This window comes from Apostichopus japonicus, chromosome 11 (assembly GCF_037975245.1).
Source record: "Apostichopus japonicus isolate 1M-3 chromosome 11, ASM3797524v1, whole genome shotgun sequence".
NCBI classification, from domain to species: Eukaryota; Metazoa; Echinodermata; class Holothuroidea; order Aspidochirotida; family Stichopodidae; genus Apostichopus; species Apostichopus japonicus.
The window spans coordinates 26,482,708-26,502,347 of NC_092571.1; the positions used below are offsets into that span (position 1 = coordinate 26,482,708).

Genomic DNA, 19,640 nt, shown 5'->3' on the forward strand with positions numbered 1-19,640 from the left:
TTCCCTAACAACAACCAAGCTAGTCCCTGATTCGTTCATTTGTGTTATTTATAGTCGTATCCTGCTTGCGTCACTTTCTGCATGTGATCAATCTTCGTCATATTGACCTCACATACACATGCAGTGTAGTGTCGAAGCTAAAATTCATTTCGAGTGTATAATCTGCCGTCGCAAAACGTCGCAAAGGAAACTTGATCTCTATGTCGTGTTTTCCCTCACAACAGCCAAGCTAGTTCCTGATTCGTTCATTGTTCGTTCATATGTGTATATAGTAGGTGCGAAATACTTTCAGGAATTCTCCCGATTGCACAATGAAACTGACTGTGCATGCTAATATCAACATTATCAAAGCGACGCAAAGCGTCTCAAAATGTTACAAGAGTCGCAAAATATCGCAAGAAGATATCTGCGATTTGCAGTTTTACCTAATTCTCTATATCTTCTCAAAACGAGTAAATATTAATACAACAGAATAAGTTAATGTACATAATACGAAGATAGAAATATAAGCAAAGGATGAATGTAAGGCATTAAAGTGCAAATGCTGTATATGCATGTATAGGCCTAGACCTATGTGTAAATATAGGACTCTGAAAGATTAAGCCCCTAGCCTAGGTAAAACTTAACAAAAAACTATTTATTACCGATCTTAACTATCATATAAATACACGCTGAACGAATACTTAAATCAAAATATCAATAATGTATCTTGTATTACATGCTGAACAAATCGTCGTACAGATCCTTTATTTTCTGCAATCACAGCTGACGTCTATGGCAAGCTAATAGCTCATTAATTAAAGACACCACGTTTGTTGCGACAATACTGCGAGAGAATGTACGACTTATTCTACTACAGTATAGTGCTAGTACAAGCAGGGGATATGTTATATGATATACTACGGTTTCGTTACAACTCTAAAATCCCATCAATACCTGATACCTGAATTTCATTCATCCCTTATGACGATTTAATCAGTTGATTTACAGTTCTTGCAGGTCTTTTCAACCCAACATTAACCCTCCCCCCTCTCCTTATGAAGTGATTCTTTTCATACTGAACAGCAAAAGTTGAATAATATTTTTAACCTGTAGTTGCCGAGATATGTTAAAACTACATATGATATTAAAGGACAACGGCTGGTTCACATTCTTTAACTTAATTACACACATCGTGGAAGGATGAACTGTGAGATCAATGATAGCATTATTTTTTTAAATTAGATGTTTTCCACGGGGTTTACCTAAAATTCGCATGATTCCTATGAATTTGATCTCATCTCCCTACATGCAATGTGTATGGAGATGAGATTATGTACTTCACCCCACGTCAGAAATGTGAGGAAGTGTGAGAGTACGCGTGTTGGATGTAACACTTATTGACAAACACCGTAACTCATAATGCTCACATGCTCATTAATGCTCATTAACATTAAACTAGGTATGCTTATTGTGTACAATAACCCTATTGTTTCCTGTGATGTTCAGTGGTCATGTGAGGTCAACAGAGGTCAGAGTCTGAACATCTTGTAAACAGGATCACCCAAGAAGTACATCTTTCTTGAACTTCATACATATCCAGCTTGCTGAGTGAAAGAACCCTATTGAAATTAAAAGACGTCAAATGTCAAATGAATTGAACAGGTGTCAAATTATGAAAACCTTTTAAACACCATAACTCCAAAATTTAAACTACAATTAATCTGTGAATTCTCCAATGTTATGGCGAAATGGTTTGGTCAAATTCAGTTCGGTTTAATATTCTGAAGGGGCGCTGTAATTCTTCAACAAAACATGCAGTCATCCAGGAAATGAAATTTGCTTCAAAGAGTTGATAGTCTTTAAACACACTCGTGCGCGCCCTTGGCACTTACAACCTCTGAGCTTCAATTGGTCAACAGGCTATCTCAAATGGTGGAAAAGGAAAATACCACAAGGTGTCAACAGGTTATCTAAAATTTTCTCAAACTTGCCACTTTCTCTGTGATTCAGTATAGTAGATATCTTTCACTTTGGTAGTTAATTGTGAACATGTTTCACAGTGTATAACAATGTGTTGTAGAGCTCTCATTCATTAAACAACATATTAAAGAGATGGTTGGTGACAGAGCTGATTTGCTAGTTCAAAATTCAAAAAAAGAGAAAATGTCCTTTTATCCATACACCTATGTGCCTATATTTCACATAGTAAAACTGTTCTTTCTGGATACTGCAACATTTTGGAATAAAAATTCTGTACAGTAAAATTTTACCAGTGGATTAAACGGTTGATGCCCTGACAGTGACCAAAACGAACTGAAATTTCTGACCTTTTCTGGTTCTCACTTAATCCTCGTACAAAAAAACCCACTTGGTCCACATTAGTCATATAATTATGTGAAATTTTGAGCATATTGTATAGCAAGGAATCACGAAGCAAACTAGCTTTCTAATTACAATATGTATTGAAATTTTGGTTCCCATTGGACCTTCTTCAGCATTGGCTATAGTTGAAGTGAAAGGTATACACAAATAAAATGCTGACACAGATTGCTTCCCTGAGAGGCATCGTTGTGACAGTGAGTTATGACCTGTCTACCATTAAGCAATAGATTGCCAGATAAAACAAACTTAGCAGTACGGACGGGACCTATACATCCTACTGAAAATACGTACGGAGTTCAAAAAGGGTTTAAAAATGTGTCAAATATGCTCCCACATTGATATGTATGTATATACTGTATATATCATTATTGTGGGAGAGGAGGGGGATCCTTAGTGTGATGTAATATTAAAGCAGGCTATAGTCCAGTCCACCTATCCGGAATCCGAGTTTGGATCCAATTCTCTCGATTCCGAGCAAAGAGACTTGAATTTGAGCTGAGTGTAAACTAAATCCGTGAAGTTTGCATGACAAATAAGTTAACATCTTTGGCATATAAAGGCAAAACAAGTCTTAAGGCCTACTCGCTTCCTCTGTAGTTGGATGTATTTTTTATCAAGCTGGTGTCCCATGTTGGTAACAAAAGGGGTTACCCTGATTTGATCGGCCTCTGTGCGGTTCATTTGATTGAATTCTGCAGGGTCGAATGAAAACTGTTCCTACTAAAGTTTACTAATAACATTTCTGCCATCATAACAACAATGAGATGAGCTCGTAAAATATTTTGTTCTGTGTTACATATCACTTAATTTAGCTTGCAGTGCCATCACCTAATAGTGCGCAGGTTCTGGTTGGGTATATCAATTCATGGTTAAAATGAAATTTGACTAATCATGTAAATTCATCTTCGATTATGAAAATGCAGGATTTTTTGTAAGTAATTCAATGCAGTTATGCTTCATGAAAACCTTAATTAATTTGATAGAATATGTCTATGTGTTAACATATTACCTAATAAAGCATCATGTTTAAACTCAAAAATACCATTATCAATAGTTTTCTTTTCAATAGGGCTAATTAAACTACATGTTTAGGCCTAATGGAATAAACCAAAGGTCAAATACCCCCTCCCCCCCCCCCCAAAAAAAAAACCATACAGATGGGACAAGAACACTTTGGTTAATTGTCAAAGCAACCGCTTGGCAATGTCATGATCCAGGGATCATTGCATATAGAAATGAGATGTGTAACAATATAGTTGGGATCCCCAAAGGAGAGTAAAATATCGATTGTTCGGCTTGGGTGAAACTATGTCCGAATTTGCCACTAGCAGCACTATACTCCCGGATATGGCACATAACTTGCTTGGAATGCCCATTTTGGTATCGGGAGAGAATTTTGTCTTATTTGCTTTCCCGAAAGGGAAACTATTGAGTCACTCTTACTGACCTTGGAAAAACGTGACGGGAACAGCGGATTGCAAAGTCTGCAAATGACTACAAGGCGGATCGCAAAATCGGTTCCTGCTATTACGGTTAGATTCGTCTAACACGGCAGCATACAGAAACGTTGTACTCAAAGCCGTACCCAGAGTGAATTGATCAAGTCGCGCATCCGGTGTACGGCGAGGCCCACCAAAGCTTCAACATTTTCATATAATTCTTGACCTCTGCTAGCGATCTTGCGGCTCATCAATGCTAAAATAGAATGATTGCTCTAGTTTACTGTGGCATATGTCTCCAAGCCGCAGCGATCACCAAGGGCAAGCCTCGAAGCTGCACTGTTTCTGAGATGTTTTGTACTCTCATACCAAGCTTAAAGCACAAAAATACGTGTCAGAGAGTGGAATTAAATTTCTCCGCAAGGTAGCATGGTTGGATTACTGGTGAGTCCAGCTGAGAGTGATTGTAATCACACAAATACATTTCAGAGAAGCGCTCAATTTCATTGAAAAGTATTTGAAAGCCCCAATGGGGGTTCAAACGGGCGGCAAAGATCCCGGAGTCTACAGATTTACTACGTGTACACTAAACTCACTGACCTCAAACAAGCTCTGATATACTGAAGATGGTTTATATAGACTTGTGGCATTCGTATACACCAAGTATAGGAATAAGTTATTTGAATGTATAAAAGTAAGTTGGCCTGACGTTTCGATCCTAGCAGGATCTTCTTCAGAGGCTAAATGACATGTAACAGTACAGTAACAGAAGGGACAAAAACATGCACAGAATACAGACAGGTTAAAGAGCACGGTGAACACAATGAGATGGATGAAAGGGGATTATAAGTGGACAAGGGATGGAGAGAAGAAAGCAACAGGGAAAGAGGAGAGGAAGGAGATAAACAGTGGAGGAACAAAGAGAGGATTAAAGGAACAGGGTAGGGAATAAACTGGAGAGGGACAAAGACAGAAACGTGTGGAGAATAAATAAGTAATTTGGTTAAAATTTGACTGAAAGTTCCTTTAGCTAAGTCCAATGATCATAAACTGTATACATTAAGTCTCGAAAATTAAATGCAATGTATTAATAAGTATTGTTTCATGGTAAATCTATGTTTGTGCCAAAACCCATCATGTCTCAAATGAATGTTGTCATGTCTCAGGTACCTGTTCCTTTCCTACAAATAGTTGTTTATCATAAGATTGTAATTGTGAATTTAGAACATGCAATGTGTATTGCATCTGTTGAACCCTATAACTTTAGCTTTGCAAAATGTTTAGCTATACTCATTAAGCAGAAGCTTCGTTCTTCTGGAACATAGTTTCTTGGTTTGCTGCTCATATATTTAACCTTGTGAACAGCTTCGCGGACTCGACTCGACTCACTACTGAAGTCGAGACCGAGGCGAGTCGGAGCAAAGTCTTTAGCAATAACAATTGCAACTACCACTATCATTAACAAAGCAACCACCTCCATCCCCTCCTCCCCCATCCCCTTAATAAAAAAATGTAACCATTAAACTAGTTAAGGTTTAAACGGATTTGGTGAGCTCACACACATATTTTAACACGGACAGATTATCAGACATAGCTGCAGTCAAATTTTTCCACATCCAATTTATATCTTATCTTTTGTAAGTCAATAACGAACTGATCAAGATGGATTGTTATTTGGATGACTATATCAACAATTACGTTATACTTGAACTTCGTATTAACAATGTTGTTTGTGTTTTCACATACGCACAGTTGGATGTTTCATTTTCTAAAGGGGCTCCAGTCATGGTGTGCATTGACTCTACTACTACTACTGCTACTGCTACTATTACGACGACGATGACGAATATTGGGGGGGGGGGCATTTACTTGGGTGCAGGCGCGTAGCAACTACATCCCCCAAATTGTTCGCGCGCTTCGTGATATTTTGTATATATACCAAATTTCATAACAGATGGGTCCGTCTCATGGGCGCAGATCAGTCTGGGATAATGGTGGGGACGTGTATCTGTTCTATGATACTATCTAGGCAGAGCACGACCATTGGTTCGCGCGTAGCGTTCAATATTTTTTTTTTTTGCAAATATACCTCCCAGATCGCCGGAAATAACACTTCCCAGACCCAATAATGCTCCAAAACCTCCGTAAATTTGAGATCTTAGGCTTAGGAATTTAAGTTGGGGGAAACACATGGGCGTCTGCAGAAAAAAAAACAATCAGGGGACAAATAATCCAAGTAGACTTTTGTATACGATGGGTCTGGTTCCTCTCCCATAAAAAAATTATAGACTCAAATGCTGTGGATAAATGTAGGCTAAAAAAGTGAGAACTGCTGCATGTCGTTTGCACAAAGCTGGATCATACGGAGCCAAAGTTCAATACAGGGAAATTTGCAATGCAGCGTTTGGTCAAGACAAATTGGTGGGGCACGGTATATCATGTCCCCACCATTGCAAAAGTTGGTGGGGACGCATCCCCACCAGGATCTGCGCACATGGTCCGTCTAGCTAATTCATTTCGAAAATAAGTAAAACCTACTCTCGGTGAGAGTCTGTCGTTTGTTTGGTGATATTTAGTAACAAATTGTGACTCTGTTAGACATGAGCGTAGCGAGGAATTTGCCAAAGGAGGGGCGAAGCTTGTATAGACAAACTATATAAGCGTGGCACCACCATAAGTTGGAGCGAAGCTTAAAAAAAATTGGTGCCGAAAATGCCTCCCAGATCGCTGGGAATGGCACGTCCCAGGCCTTGTAAGTTGCATCTAAGCATTTTCTATTTTGATATTACTAGCGATATCCTAAAAAAATATGCTCTTATAGCCACAAAATAAAAAGTATGCCACCAAATATTGGGGGATATTAGATACTATATCCCCACCTAAAATATTGGGGGGGACATGTCCCCCCGCCCCCCCCCCCATGATCGACGCCCATGGCTACTACAACTAAATGTATATATGCGAACATCAATTCAATTTAATGCCTGCATATATATTCATGACATAGAATTCGATAAAGTAGTTGTAAATGCTTTTTCGTTAACAATGTTCCTGTATGCGGCTACCGGTATTGGCTTTCATTTTGATCTGATTCCACTGTATATGCATTTGATTTTCATGGAATACACTGCAACCTTGCGAAAAATCAGATACTACCTACATTCTATAAGCAATCGTATATGCTTAGTCTAAGGAGAATCGTCTTTGTCCGCGTCGTTTATTTCGACGTTCATTGCCCGGTGCCAATTCACACGTTTGTTGTTGAACTGCATGAATTGTGATAAACTTCCTACCTGGTACTATATACACAGCAGTCTTGACTGTGTGTTGTGACATCCGTTTCAATTTGTGACATGATAGTTGAGCGGTTTTATTAATTGTTATCAAACTGTTCTTGCCTTCTATTACGTACATCAATACTCTTTAAGTTTTATCTGTCCTAAACAATTTAGCTAAGCTGGTCTAGATGAAGGATGCAACCATAAGTATACAATCGCAAATTATTGCCATGTTTTTCTGCCTCATTGATGACTAAAACAATTAACAATGCATTTTATCACTAAATTTTGATAATTTAAATTTCTTTAGCAACCACTTGATACGATTTGAAACAATATAATCCAATGGTTAAATCAATTTCTGCATATTTTATAACTTCGGTTTACGCAGATTTTGGAAATCATAAAATAGACACTTCGACTGTGCGTTGTGACATACGTTTCAATGTGTGACCTGGCAGTTGAGCGGTTTTATGATTTGCTATCAAACTGTTCTTGTTTCCTTTTAAGTACATCGATACTCTTTAAGTGTAACTGTATCTGTCCTAAACAATTTAGCAGGTCTAGATGAAGGATGCAACCATAAGTATACAATCGGAAATGATTGCTGTGTTTTTCTGACTAAAACATTTGACAACGTTAGTCTCATTTTCCCAGTATTGGCAAGAGGGTGGGGGGTGGTGATGTTTAATTATATCGGTTATACCAAAGACTATGTGGCTTACTTTGTTATGTTCCATCCCTCCGTCCGTCTGACTTAATTGATATATCTTTCAATTAGTTTATTGCTGTGATAGTCAGCAACATAAAAAACACTGATGGTTACATAAATGATACTTACCGTTTTTTTCTTTTCTTTGATCTTTTTTATAGATGCAGCCTTAACATGTATTCAAGATGGAATGCAGTCATGGTGACACCGTTATATTGGTGGGTTTGCTGTCTGAAAAGTAATACCTTGAGTCTACATTGAGGACAGCACAGGAAGAATTAGCTATACTTAGTCATAGACTTATGTAAAGCTTGGACTGTAGAAGGTCAAGAATTTCAGTTCTAGAACACGATTAATATAATGGCCGCTTTAAAACTAACATATTTAAATATCATACAGTAAAGAAATAGCCAGGCTACCATTAAATTGAGTTATACTTCTATTACAATCACTCTCCTAGTTGTTACAAATTGTTTCCTTATTGTACGAAGCCTGTTTGTCAGCCTTCAACTTTATAACTATATAAGACTTAATATATTGATGTAAATACACGCATGATTTCAAACAAAACACAAACCGTTATACTGATTGTCTCGCCCACTTGTTCTTAAATTAAGTAGTCAGTGTAGATCGCCCAGCATTACAATAAACTTATATAAACTTAGCGACCAATGCATTATGCTTTCCATATTTTCTGCTTTATCAGTGCTGGTGGTTTTTCTTTGGGTAGTCAATTATATTTGTGATTGTATATGGCTAGATAACGAGCAGGAATAAAGCGTCACTGAGTGTGAATGGAAACTCACGTTGACATACAAGTACAGCATTTGTCGATGCATTTCACAGAGAACAGAAAAGAGTAATATTGCATTGCAGTAAGAAGATATGTGAGGATTTAAGCATTTGCAGTTAGAACCATTATCTACAGACTTATTTTGTGTACCTGAGAGCCATCCTCAATATACGATATTTGACAAGTTCGAAACATATGAAGTATTTGAAGCAAAAATGGTATTGCATGTTTTTCGACCATTGTGCAGTTTTGTCTTGAACTGGATGTCTAAGAATTTTTTTCTATGTATACACTCACAAAATCCGAAATGTCTTCTGTTCCTGTATACATAATAAACTAATGACCAATCTTTCAAACTTATTTACAGAAATTGTGTGGGAATGAGATGCATATATGTTGTCATGATTTAATGCAACATATTTTGTGTATTTTTGTTTTCATTCCCATAAAGACCAAACCCGCATCCAGCAAACAAACTCTGATCAATTATATCGTTATACTAACTAGAAATAAAGTTCAACCAGTGCATTTTAGCGCACTTAAGTAACTATAACCATGTATAATTGTCATATTGTTTGTTTTCGCTTTTCGTTCACAGCCTGATATGGAACATCCCATTGAGTCAATGCCAAAATTACAGAGAACAGAGAAGAGAGACATTTTATTGGAGGAAGAAACTAGGGTGCGGATTGAAACAGTTTTAGTTTGAATTATTACATATGGTACAAATAAAAAAGAGTAAATTCTTGAGAACCGTGTTTTGGGGAATAAATGATATCTGAAAAATTCTCAAGATATGAAGTATTTGAAAAAACTACGTATATGTAACCAGAATGCAAAATGCATTGAGGTTTCGATGACTTCAATGCACTAGACTTTTTACAATAACACTATGGCATTATAACACAGGTCAGTCTACTGTACGTGGTTATACACACCTCCATCAAAAACAATAGGGTTCTTGTACTCAATGTTATGAATCCACACACCAAGTATAACAAAACCAAACCAAACCTTGATCTCTAATAACTTCGCACATGAAGGTTGCAGAGGAGTCAACTTATGGACAATTTAGATTGGAATATGCTCACGAAACTTCAAAGAATCAACTTGAAAGAAGCTATTACAGGTCACTGGAGGTCAACCTGAGGTCTAAAGTCACTATTGGATTACAATAGCGTAACTCCCAACCTTGATGGACATTTGGTTCTCAGGTTATTGCAAAAATACTAGTTTTGAACCCTAATTGACCTTTGTTGACCTTGGATCACATGACTGTTATGTTTGGAAACGATCCTTTACCCCATTCACAACTAGTCCACAAATATCAACCATGTCGGACCCTATCAATGGTAGTTTCACAAGTCATTGCCCACAAAACACATTTTGACCCATAATTGACCTTTGGTGACCCTGGATCACATCACGATTACTTTAGAAAACATGCTCCTACTTCATTCACAACTTGTCCCAATATATCAGCCATGTAAGACTTTGTGACTAGAAGTTGTTGCAAACGTAGCATAATTTGGCATTTTTTTGCACATTTAAGCAACATAGAATGACCTTGGAAAACCTAATGGTTTTTACCAAAAATGTTCCCCTTGATGATGTACACTCTGTCCTAAAATCCGAACCTTGATGGACATTTGTTTCTCAAGTTATTGCAAAAAAAAAACAATTTTTCAACCCCTAATTGACCTTTGTTGACCTTGGATCATATATTATTATTTTTATTGTTATTTTTGGAAACAATCCCTTACCCCATTCACAACTAGTCCCAAAATATCAACCATGTCAGACCCTGTCAGTGGTAGTTTCACAAGTTATTGAGAAAAAACACATGTTGACCCATAAATGACCTTTGGTGACCTTGGATTACATCACAGTTGTTTTGGAAAATGTGCCCCTACTTCATTTGGTTTTTACCAAAAATGTTTCCCTTGATGATGTGCACTCTGTCCTAAAATCCGAACCTTGATGGACATTTGGTTCACAAGTTATTGCAAAAGATACTATTTTTATCCCCCAATTGACCTCTGTTGACCTTGGATCAAATGACCGTTATGTTTTGAAACGATTCCTTACCCCATTCACAACTACTCCCAAAATATCAACCATGTCGGACCCTGTCAATGGGAGTTATTGCTTGTTTAAGATTTTGGTTTTTGGCCTCTAACTGACCTTTAGTGACCTTCACATGCACCAAAAAAATAGGGCACATCTACTCAATGTGGTACTCATATACACCAAATATTAGATTGGTCCAAGCTTCCCTACTTGAGATATCGTGTTTACAAGCGAGGCGTCACACACACACACAAATACACACACGCACGCACACACACATGCACACACGCACACTCTCAGCCTGCATGAAAGCATAGGTTACGATTATCATCGAAACCAAAAATGGTATCGCGTATTTTATCATACAGGTACTGGAAAGATTTAAGATCATGATAATCAAGACAAATTTACTCCTATAAAGAGTTTTCTATACATCAACATCAGAGAAACTATAACCATGTATAACTGTCATATTGTTTGTTTTCTCTTTTCGTTCACAGCATGTTCGCTCAATTAAGGTAAACTGAAGTAACTTTTCTCTTAATGTGTACACAGTGTCAGGGAACTAAATATGCCAACATATTCAGTTTTCCTATTACTATATATTTGTCACCATCACTTTCTTTATCAATGGCGGTTATAAGAAATCTGATATTCGATAATATCCAAAGAGTCTTCTGCATATGGCAAACATGGATGTATTCCTGTCGAATGTGTACAACTATCTAATACATTTCGCCTACAGCACAGGCATATACCTTTCATTGCCTTTGGCCAAAATCACAACAATACTTGGAATCTCAATGTGATAAAACAATGCTGGACTCAAACTGAGGACTCCAACAATGTTGCTATTATAGAGATACTTATACAAATTTTAAAACTGTAAATGAAGTATCAAAACAAAATAGGTTAATTTTTTACAATTCTGTTTACAAGAAACTCTTCGGACAGTACGTATTGTTATATTTGTAATTGCTATTTATTGGCTCTATCAATAATGAAAAGGTGGATTGCTCGTTTAGTCATTTATGTTTGAGACTTGATATGGTTAGATAACGAGCAGGAATAAAGCGTTACTGTGTGTGAATAAAGTCTCACGGTGACACACGGTGAGTACATTAGTTATCAATGCATTCTCCGAGAGCAGATAAGAGTGACATTTTATTTGGGGGGAAGACCATAGGTTGCGGATTTAAAGAATAGTTTTAGTTTGAACTATTACATATGGAATTATATGAGGTATTTGAAGTACCTATATGTAAAAATGGTATCGCATATTTTCTCATACATTGTACACTCTCATTTTAAACTGGGTGTAAGACAGAAATGATTTTTGTTTTGATATACACTCACAAAGTTCGAAATGTCTCTTATTCTTATATGAATAATTGAACTTACTGTATGACCATCTTTGAAACATATTTGCAGAATTGGTGTGGGTGTCCTCTTTGTGGTCTCGCACATATTGATAATGAGATGCATATATGTTTTCATGTTTTGATGCAACGTATTTTGTATATTTTCGATGTCATTCACAGAAAGACCAAAATCGTATACAGCAAGCAAATTTAAATTCAATCATTATAATAAGTATCTATAAGTACAGTTAATCCATTGTATGTTTAGCACTATAAAGTAAAGATATATATATATGTTAAAAATATGAATCATTCTAATTTATCTTCAAAATTAGATCAAAAATTGATATTGTTTCAAAACTTCACACAATTTTGTGATTATGAAAGTCTGGAAATCTTCGACACATGCAACCTCATATACATATCGTCATGTTGTTCTCAAATGATCTATCTGATGTACCATCATAGTATCGCAGATAGTACTATGTCAAAGTAACTAACAAATCGCCCTCTATTGGAGAAAACGATTCAGTGTAGCGCCGAATACACAATAACGTGACATACATTTTGTAACCAACACACAGTACTTCTCACATAGTCTCTCGCTCAAACTCTGTATATTCCCGATGTTCATTTGATAGAGACATCCTCAACACTTTATGATCATGATATTTTAGACAAAGTCACTACTATCAAGAATATTCTGTCCATCAAAGCAGAAAAACAACGACCATGTATACTATCATATTGTTTGGTTTCTCGTTTCGTTCGCAGGCTCAACTCGAGAGCATCACGAGGGTAATGTCGAAATTACTTGTTCTCTTAATATGTAAACAGTGGCAGGGAATTCAGTTTTCCAAACAATATTCAGTTTCCTTATTTATATAGATGTCTTTACTATCACATTTTTTCAATGGCGGTTATAAGAAATCAGAGAGGTGGAAATCTTCAAAAATGAAATCTGATGTTTGATAATCCCTAAAGAGTCTCCGATATATATATGACAAACATGGATGTTTTCCCTTAGAATGTGTACAACTTTCTAATGCATTTCGCTTACACTTTATATCTGTTATTGCCTTTGGCTAAAATCATGTGATTTTCCTGGTCTGTGACCAACACACTCACAACTATACTTGGAATATCGGAGTTGAGAAGACAATGTTCAGCTCAAACTGAGTACTCCAACAATGTTGCTATCATTGAAATGAACATATGCACGGTTTCCACATTTAGTTATTTATGTTTGAGACTGTATATGGCTAGATAACGAGCAGGAATAAACCGTTAATGTGTGTGAATTAAAGCTCACGGTGACATACGAGTACAGTAGTTATCAATGCATTTTCTGAGAACAGTAAAGAATGACATAGCGTGCGGATTGAAATAGTTTTAGTTTGATATATTATATATGGAACAAATAGCAAAGCAAACTTCTCGTATATATCTGTGTTTTGGGGTACAAATGATATCTGACAAATTCTCAAGATATAAGGTGTTTGAAGTAACTATATGTAAACGTGGTATGATCGCAGAAAGACCAAAGTTGCATAAAGCAAACAAATTGTGATATATTAAATCGTTATACTATCCATTCAAACAGTTCAGCCAGTGCATTTTTAGAAGACTAAAGTACAAATATTTCTTTTTGCAAAATTGAATTATTCTTATTTATCTGCAAAGTAGGTCAAAACTCGTTATTGTTTCAAATTTGTACCCAATAGTTTTGCTGTGTTTGTGAAATTCTGGAACTTCGACCAGCAACCTTATATACATATCGTCATGTTGTTTTCAAATTTTAAATCCATTGTGCTATCATAGTACCGCAGATAGGACTATATCAAATGAATTAACAAATCGATCTCTATTGGAGAAAACCATTGAGTGTAGTAGAGCGCCAAATAAACAATAAGTTACATACATTTTGTAACCGACACACAGTACTTCTCACATCGTCTGTGTTCGCAAACTATGTACACTCCCAATGTTCATTTGATAGGTACCAGCAATACTTAATGATTATGACTTTCTAGACAAAGTAGCTTCTATCCACAATTTACTGTACATTCAACATCAGAGAGGCTATAACCATGTATAACTGTCAAATTTGCTTGTTTTCTGGTTTCGTTCATAGGATTTTGAGCAAAGTTACCAAAAGGTAATGCCGAAATTATTTTTCTCTTACTATGTACACAGTGGCAGGGAACTAAGTTTGAAAAAATATTCAGTTTTTATTAATATAGATTTCGTCCTTATCTGACATTTTATCAATGGAGGTGATAAGAAATAAGAGAGGTGCACATCTAGGCTTTAAAACTGCAATATGATGTTTGGTGATATCCAAAACATCTTCGGCATATGGCGCACATGAATGTATTCCCGTAGAATGTAGACAACTATCTAATGTATATACACTTGGTACCTTCTCATTGCCTTTGGCCAAAATCTTGTGGTCTCCCTGGTGTGTGACCAAAACACACTCACAACAATACTTGGAATCTCAATGTCGATAAAACAATGCTCGACTCAAACTGAGGACTCGAACAATGTTGCTATGATAGAGATACTTATACAAATTTTAAAACTGTAAATAAAGTAACAAAACAAAATAGGTATTTTTTTTCATTTCTGTTTACAGGGAGCTCTTCGGACAGTACGTATTGTTATATTTGTAATTGTTATTTATTGCCTTTATCAATAATGAAAAGGTGGATTGCTCGTTTAGTCATTTATGTTTGAGACTTGATATGGTTAGATAACGAGCAGGAATAAAGCGTTACTGTGTGTGAATTAAATCTCACGGTGACACACATTGTGACACAATGTGACACACGGTGAGTACATTAGTTACCAATGCATTCTCCGAGAGCAGATCAGAGTGACATTTTATTTGAGGGAAGACCATAGGTTGCGGATTTAAAGAATAGTTTTAGTTTGAACTATTACATATGGAATTATATGAGGTATTTGAAGTACCTATATGTAAAAATGGTATCGCATATTTTCTCATACATTGTACACTCTCATTTTAAACTGGGTGTAAGACAGAAATGATTTTTGTTTTGATATACACTCACAAAGTTCGAAATGTCTCTTATTCTTATATGAATAATTGACTTACTGTATGACCATCTTTGAAACATATTTGCAGAATTGGTGTGGGTGTCCTCCTTGTGGTCTCGCACATATTAATAATGAGATCCATATATGTTGTCATGTTTTGATGCAACGTATTTTGTATATTTTCGATGTCATTCACAGAAAGACCAAAATCGTATACAGCAAGCAAATTTAAATTCAATCGTTATAATAAGTATCTATAAGTACAGTTAATCCAGTGTATGTTTAGCACAATAAAGTAAAGATATATGTTAAAAATATGAATCATTCTAATTTATCTTCAAACTTAGATAAAAAAATTGATATAGTTTCAAAATTTCACACCATGTTGTGATTATGAAAGTCTGGAAATCTTCGACACATGCAACCTCATATGGTCATTTTCACAATCAGTGGTGTAACTTTTGTACACTGAGGGCCAAAATTTCAAACACCATATATTGAAATTTTCACTAACATCACATGTTAAAGGGTTCAAATTTTGGAACTTCAACTTTTCGGAGCTTAAACATATACGTTTATGTGTGTAATTTTTCGGTGACTGTATGCCTCTAGGAAACTTTAAGCAAAAAGATATATTTTTAAAGCAACCATATTTACACAGTGTTAAAACAGTACTCTGATTCAAGTAAAATTTAAAATGCTTATCATTATATGTTACTTCAAAATTGAAAGGATTTGGCAGAAAGTTTTTAATACTATTGTAGATATTTCCATGTTAACTAAAAATTTATTGAAAATCAAGGATTGTTTTTCTTAATTTTAACTTTAAACTATTTAAAAAAAGATAAGGCCAAGTCAAACACCCTAAATAATGTCTCCTCACAGAGGGCTAATATCCAATCCAATTTGCCCAAAAATCCATGCAGTTTTGCAAAAGTTGGAATTTTCCTACTTATGCGTTTCGGAGGTGACGTTAACATTTTACGTGTGTTTCGGAGGTGACAAAAATGTTTACAAGTTGTTGTAAAGGCTTTTTTGCTAATAACAAAGAATTAAACACTTAATCTCAATGTATATTCATAACATCTTTAATCAAACACTGATTTAAATAAAAATATTTATGTCAAGTAGCAGAGAATGTACGTCAACTACCTGTACAACTAGTGAAACAAGTGAATGAATACAGAACACAGAATACAATAGTTTTACGTTATAAAAGATAGGTAAATGTCAGGTAAAGCAAATATGGGCATTTTAAAAGCAATTGTAAACATTGGGTTGAAGTCTCTTACTGTAGCACTCATATTGCAAATGATTATCTCACATACAACATATTGTATATACCTTCAGTGTCTTTTGTTTCGGAGGTGACGCTAAACGTTTACACAACCCAGAAGGCTTGGTTCATGCTAAAACACATAACTTACCTTGGAAAGTATGAAAAACCTTAGAAGGATATGTTGATAATATTTTAAAGACATTCATGATACTAGAACTATGACTGCTTTGCTGCCATTCATGATAACTTGGAGACAATACTGTATCCGTTCAAACTCATTTGGTTAAATTCACACTGTTTTGGCTAATTGCATATGAAATATTATACCACAAAGAAATTGCGTAGAAATTAGTCATATTGACTGCTAGTTACAGTATCATTTATGTTGCTTACACTTTTGGCAGTGAAGCTTACTGTCACATTCCTGTAACCATTTACAAATTTGAAGAGGACATTCAGTCTAATATTCTGGAAAGAAACACATCATTAACATGACCTAACCACAGTCTATCAAAGTTTCAGTGAAAATTAGGTTAACACTTGTCAAAAACTGCATAAATGATGGGCTAAAAACATTTAACAGCAGCTAGGCTATTATGGCCTTTTTCACATTTAAGAATGCACCTGTACTTCAAGTCCGCAAGGGCAATTAATTCCCTTGGTGGGAACACTCCTTTACTCATACTTCAAGTCCGCATGCAGTCTTAAGAATTTATCCTCCTTTCTGGGGTTTCATTCAATCGCTCTTGCATTCTCAATAAATGTAATGTGAATGGTGTTAATGGTGACCCAAGATTTCCGGTTAAGTTATGAAATATCCGATATCAAGTTGCAATTGGGCGGGTAGTACGTACATGTATGTGTTTGTCAGAGCGTTGCCCTTCTTAATAGAAACACTACCAAACAATGCTATTCGTGAACCCATTTCATTTTGTTTGAACCGATTTGACCCACACTGCAGAAAAGGGTAATGGTTGTGAGACGAAAACAAACTGAATGACAGTCCACTCAAATCTACTGTAATAACCTTAAATTCATTGTACGCCGTACTGACAGATTTTTGAAGAGGTCATTCTCTGTAACTTTATGGTTATTTCAAAACGGATGATTTTGGGTTCGGTTGCTACGGAAGTTAGTAAAAGGCTAAAACCATTACGTCTGGCCTGGCCTGGCCTATAATTAAGTTGCACTAGCCTACTGTATATAGATACAGTAGACCTTACTAGGTCTTTAGACCAAACATTAAATGCCTTCCATGTTGGATTAGCCTCAAATGCGACATCAAGCAGTAAAACACTGACTAGTACACTGGCGGATCCAGGGCCTTTGTTTGGGAGGGGCCAAAGTGGCATTAGAGTGATATGGGGGTGGGGTCTAAGGGGAGGGGGTGCCCCCCTCCCCTTTTGAAATTTTCTATTGTTGAATGCCCTCAGACAGGCGCGGCGGAACGGAAAAATTATTGGGGGGGGGGGGGTCTAATGTGTGGAGACTATCTAAGCGGAGCGCCACCATCAGTTGGCGGGAAGCGTAGAAGAAAATTTTGGGTTTTTTCAAACCCCCAGATGGCCGGAAACGGCACTTCCCGAGTTTTTTATGCTGAGAATACCTAGCCCTAAGATATGGATCTCAAGCCTGCAATTTCTCAGATTGCACGTAAAAGTCTATAAAAACATTGTAATTTGTATATTCGATAGAGAGTAGCTCTTACTCGTAGTGTACTCGTAAAGACGTTTTTGAGTGTAGTAAGGGCAGTGGGACGCTTTCGACACGGTCTAAGCGGAGCGCCACCACAGGTTGGCGCGGAGCGTACAGAACATTTTTGAGTAAAGATACTCCCTAGATTGCAGGAAATGACCCTTTCCGGGCCGCGAAATTATTTTTCCCACTTCGACGCGGCCACATTAGCATAATGGGCGTGGACTATCGGTCGTTGTTACGGCTTATTGGTCCACGTCACAGACTATGCAGTGATATCTCTCGGGTGTTTGTTTGGGTGCTGAAAGTTCTCAATTAAGTTACATGTCAGGGATTCTAGTACACGTACCAGTATAATAAATAGTATAGTACAGAGGGACATTGCTATTTAGGCATAGTTATAGCAGGGAGCTGCTACTCTAACAGTAACAGCTCCCTGGTTTTAGTTAAATCAGACGCAAGTGACAACTGTTTAATAAAATGGGTAGCAGGTGCGTATCCAGGGGGGCGTTGGGGGCGCGCGCCCCCCGGGTAAGAAAAAGAGGAGAGAAAAAAAAGAGAAGAAAAAAGGAAAAAAGAGGGGAAAAAGAGGAGGAGGAGAGGAAGGAAGGGAAAAGAAAAAGAAGAAAGAGAGAAGAAGGAGAAAAAGAGGGAGTAAAGACACCGGGAAGAGAACGAAGAACAGTGACATCATTACAGCGCTGAAGGGTAGCCAGTGACGGATCAATGATTTCGTAAAAGTGTGCCCCACACTACCCGTTACACCGACAACTCCATTTTTTTGACGTTTCCATTTTCCTCTCTCACTAATGATCTATATATATACTATATATGGTCTATCATAACGCGTGTGTAGAATTGTGCTATAAAACCAACTGCGGCTGGTCTCGAACTCGACCGTGTCGTCCGGGAACATGACGCATTTTGGGATGGGGGCGACCGCCCCCCCCCCATTCAGAATTTTTTTAAATGATATCGCTAAGTAATTTCAAAATAGAAAGTGCTTAGATGCAACTTACAAGGCCTGGGAAGTGTCATTTCCAGCGATCTGGGAGACATTTTCGGCCAAAATTTTCTTGTACGCTTCGCGCCAACCTATGGTGGCGCTACGCTTAGATAATTTGCCTACAGGCTTCGCCCCTCCCTTGGCAAATTCCTCGCTACGCGCCTGTTCGAATTTGTAACGCAAACAGCAGATATCACATCATATCAGTGAGCATGAAAATGGCGTTCCAGGATGAAAATCCTCAAAACTGTCCGACTTGCCCGAAAAATAAAACCTAAATTTTTCGCGCGCGAAGCGCGCGTTCAACGTGTCAATGTCAATATCATATAAGCAAGCATCGGTTATTACATCGCATGCCATCATGTACCGTACGGTCCGTTCAAATTGCGCTGTATACCGCGGGATGCTAATGTAAACAACGACATGTCTCATGTAGATGTATAAAAAGCATGGAGGTCCAATTATGTCAAAAGTTTCTTTTACATTAGTAATGGCGAATTAGGGCTGCACCCCCGCCGCGCAGTGGCGGAGCGTCCATACGGTCAGGGGGCGGATGCGCCCCCTGACGGACTCAAATGGA

At 37.0% G+C, this 19,640-nt stretch overlaps 1 protein-coding gene across 7 annotated transcripts in view; it reads left to right on the forward strand.

Moving 5' to 3' along the window:
• Positions 1-19,640, forward strand: part of LOC139976424 (uncharacterized) — a 289,428-nt gene that overhangs the window by 127,308 nt on the left and 142,480 nt on the right. For 2 of the 7 annotated variants that reach the window (XM_071985142.1, XM_071985143.1), the window contains exons 2-7: positions 7,955-8,011; positions 9,185-9,268; positions 11,157-11,174; positions 12,792-12,815; positions 14,152-14,175; positions 14,656-14,670. The exons of 3 other annotated variants lie outside the window; for them this stretch is intronic. In XM_071985142.1, the coding sequence (XP_071841243.1) occupies positions 7,979-8,011; positions 9,185-9,268; positions 11,157-11,174; positions 12,792-12,815; positions 14,152-14,175; positions 14,656-14,670 (198 nt within the window). In that variant the 5' untranslated portion in view covers positions 7,955-7,978. The remainder of the gene's footprint in view (positions 1-7,954; positions 8,012-9,184; positions 9,269-11,156; positions 11,175-12,791; positions 12,816-14,151; positions 14,176-14,655; positions 14,671-19,640) is intronic. 2 more of the 7 variants (XM_071985144.1, XM_071985145.1) reach the window with 1 other exon arrangement.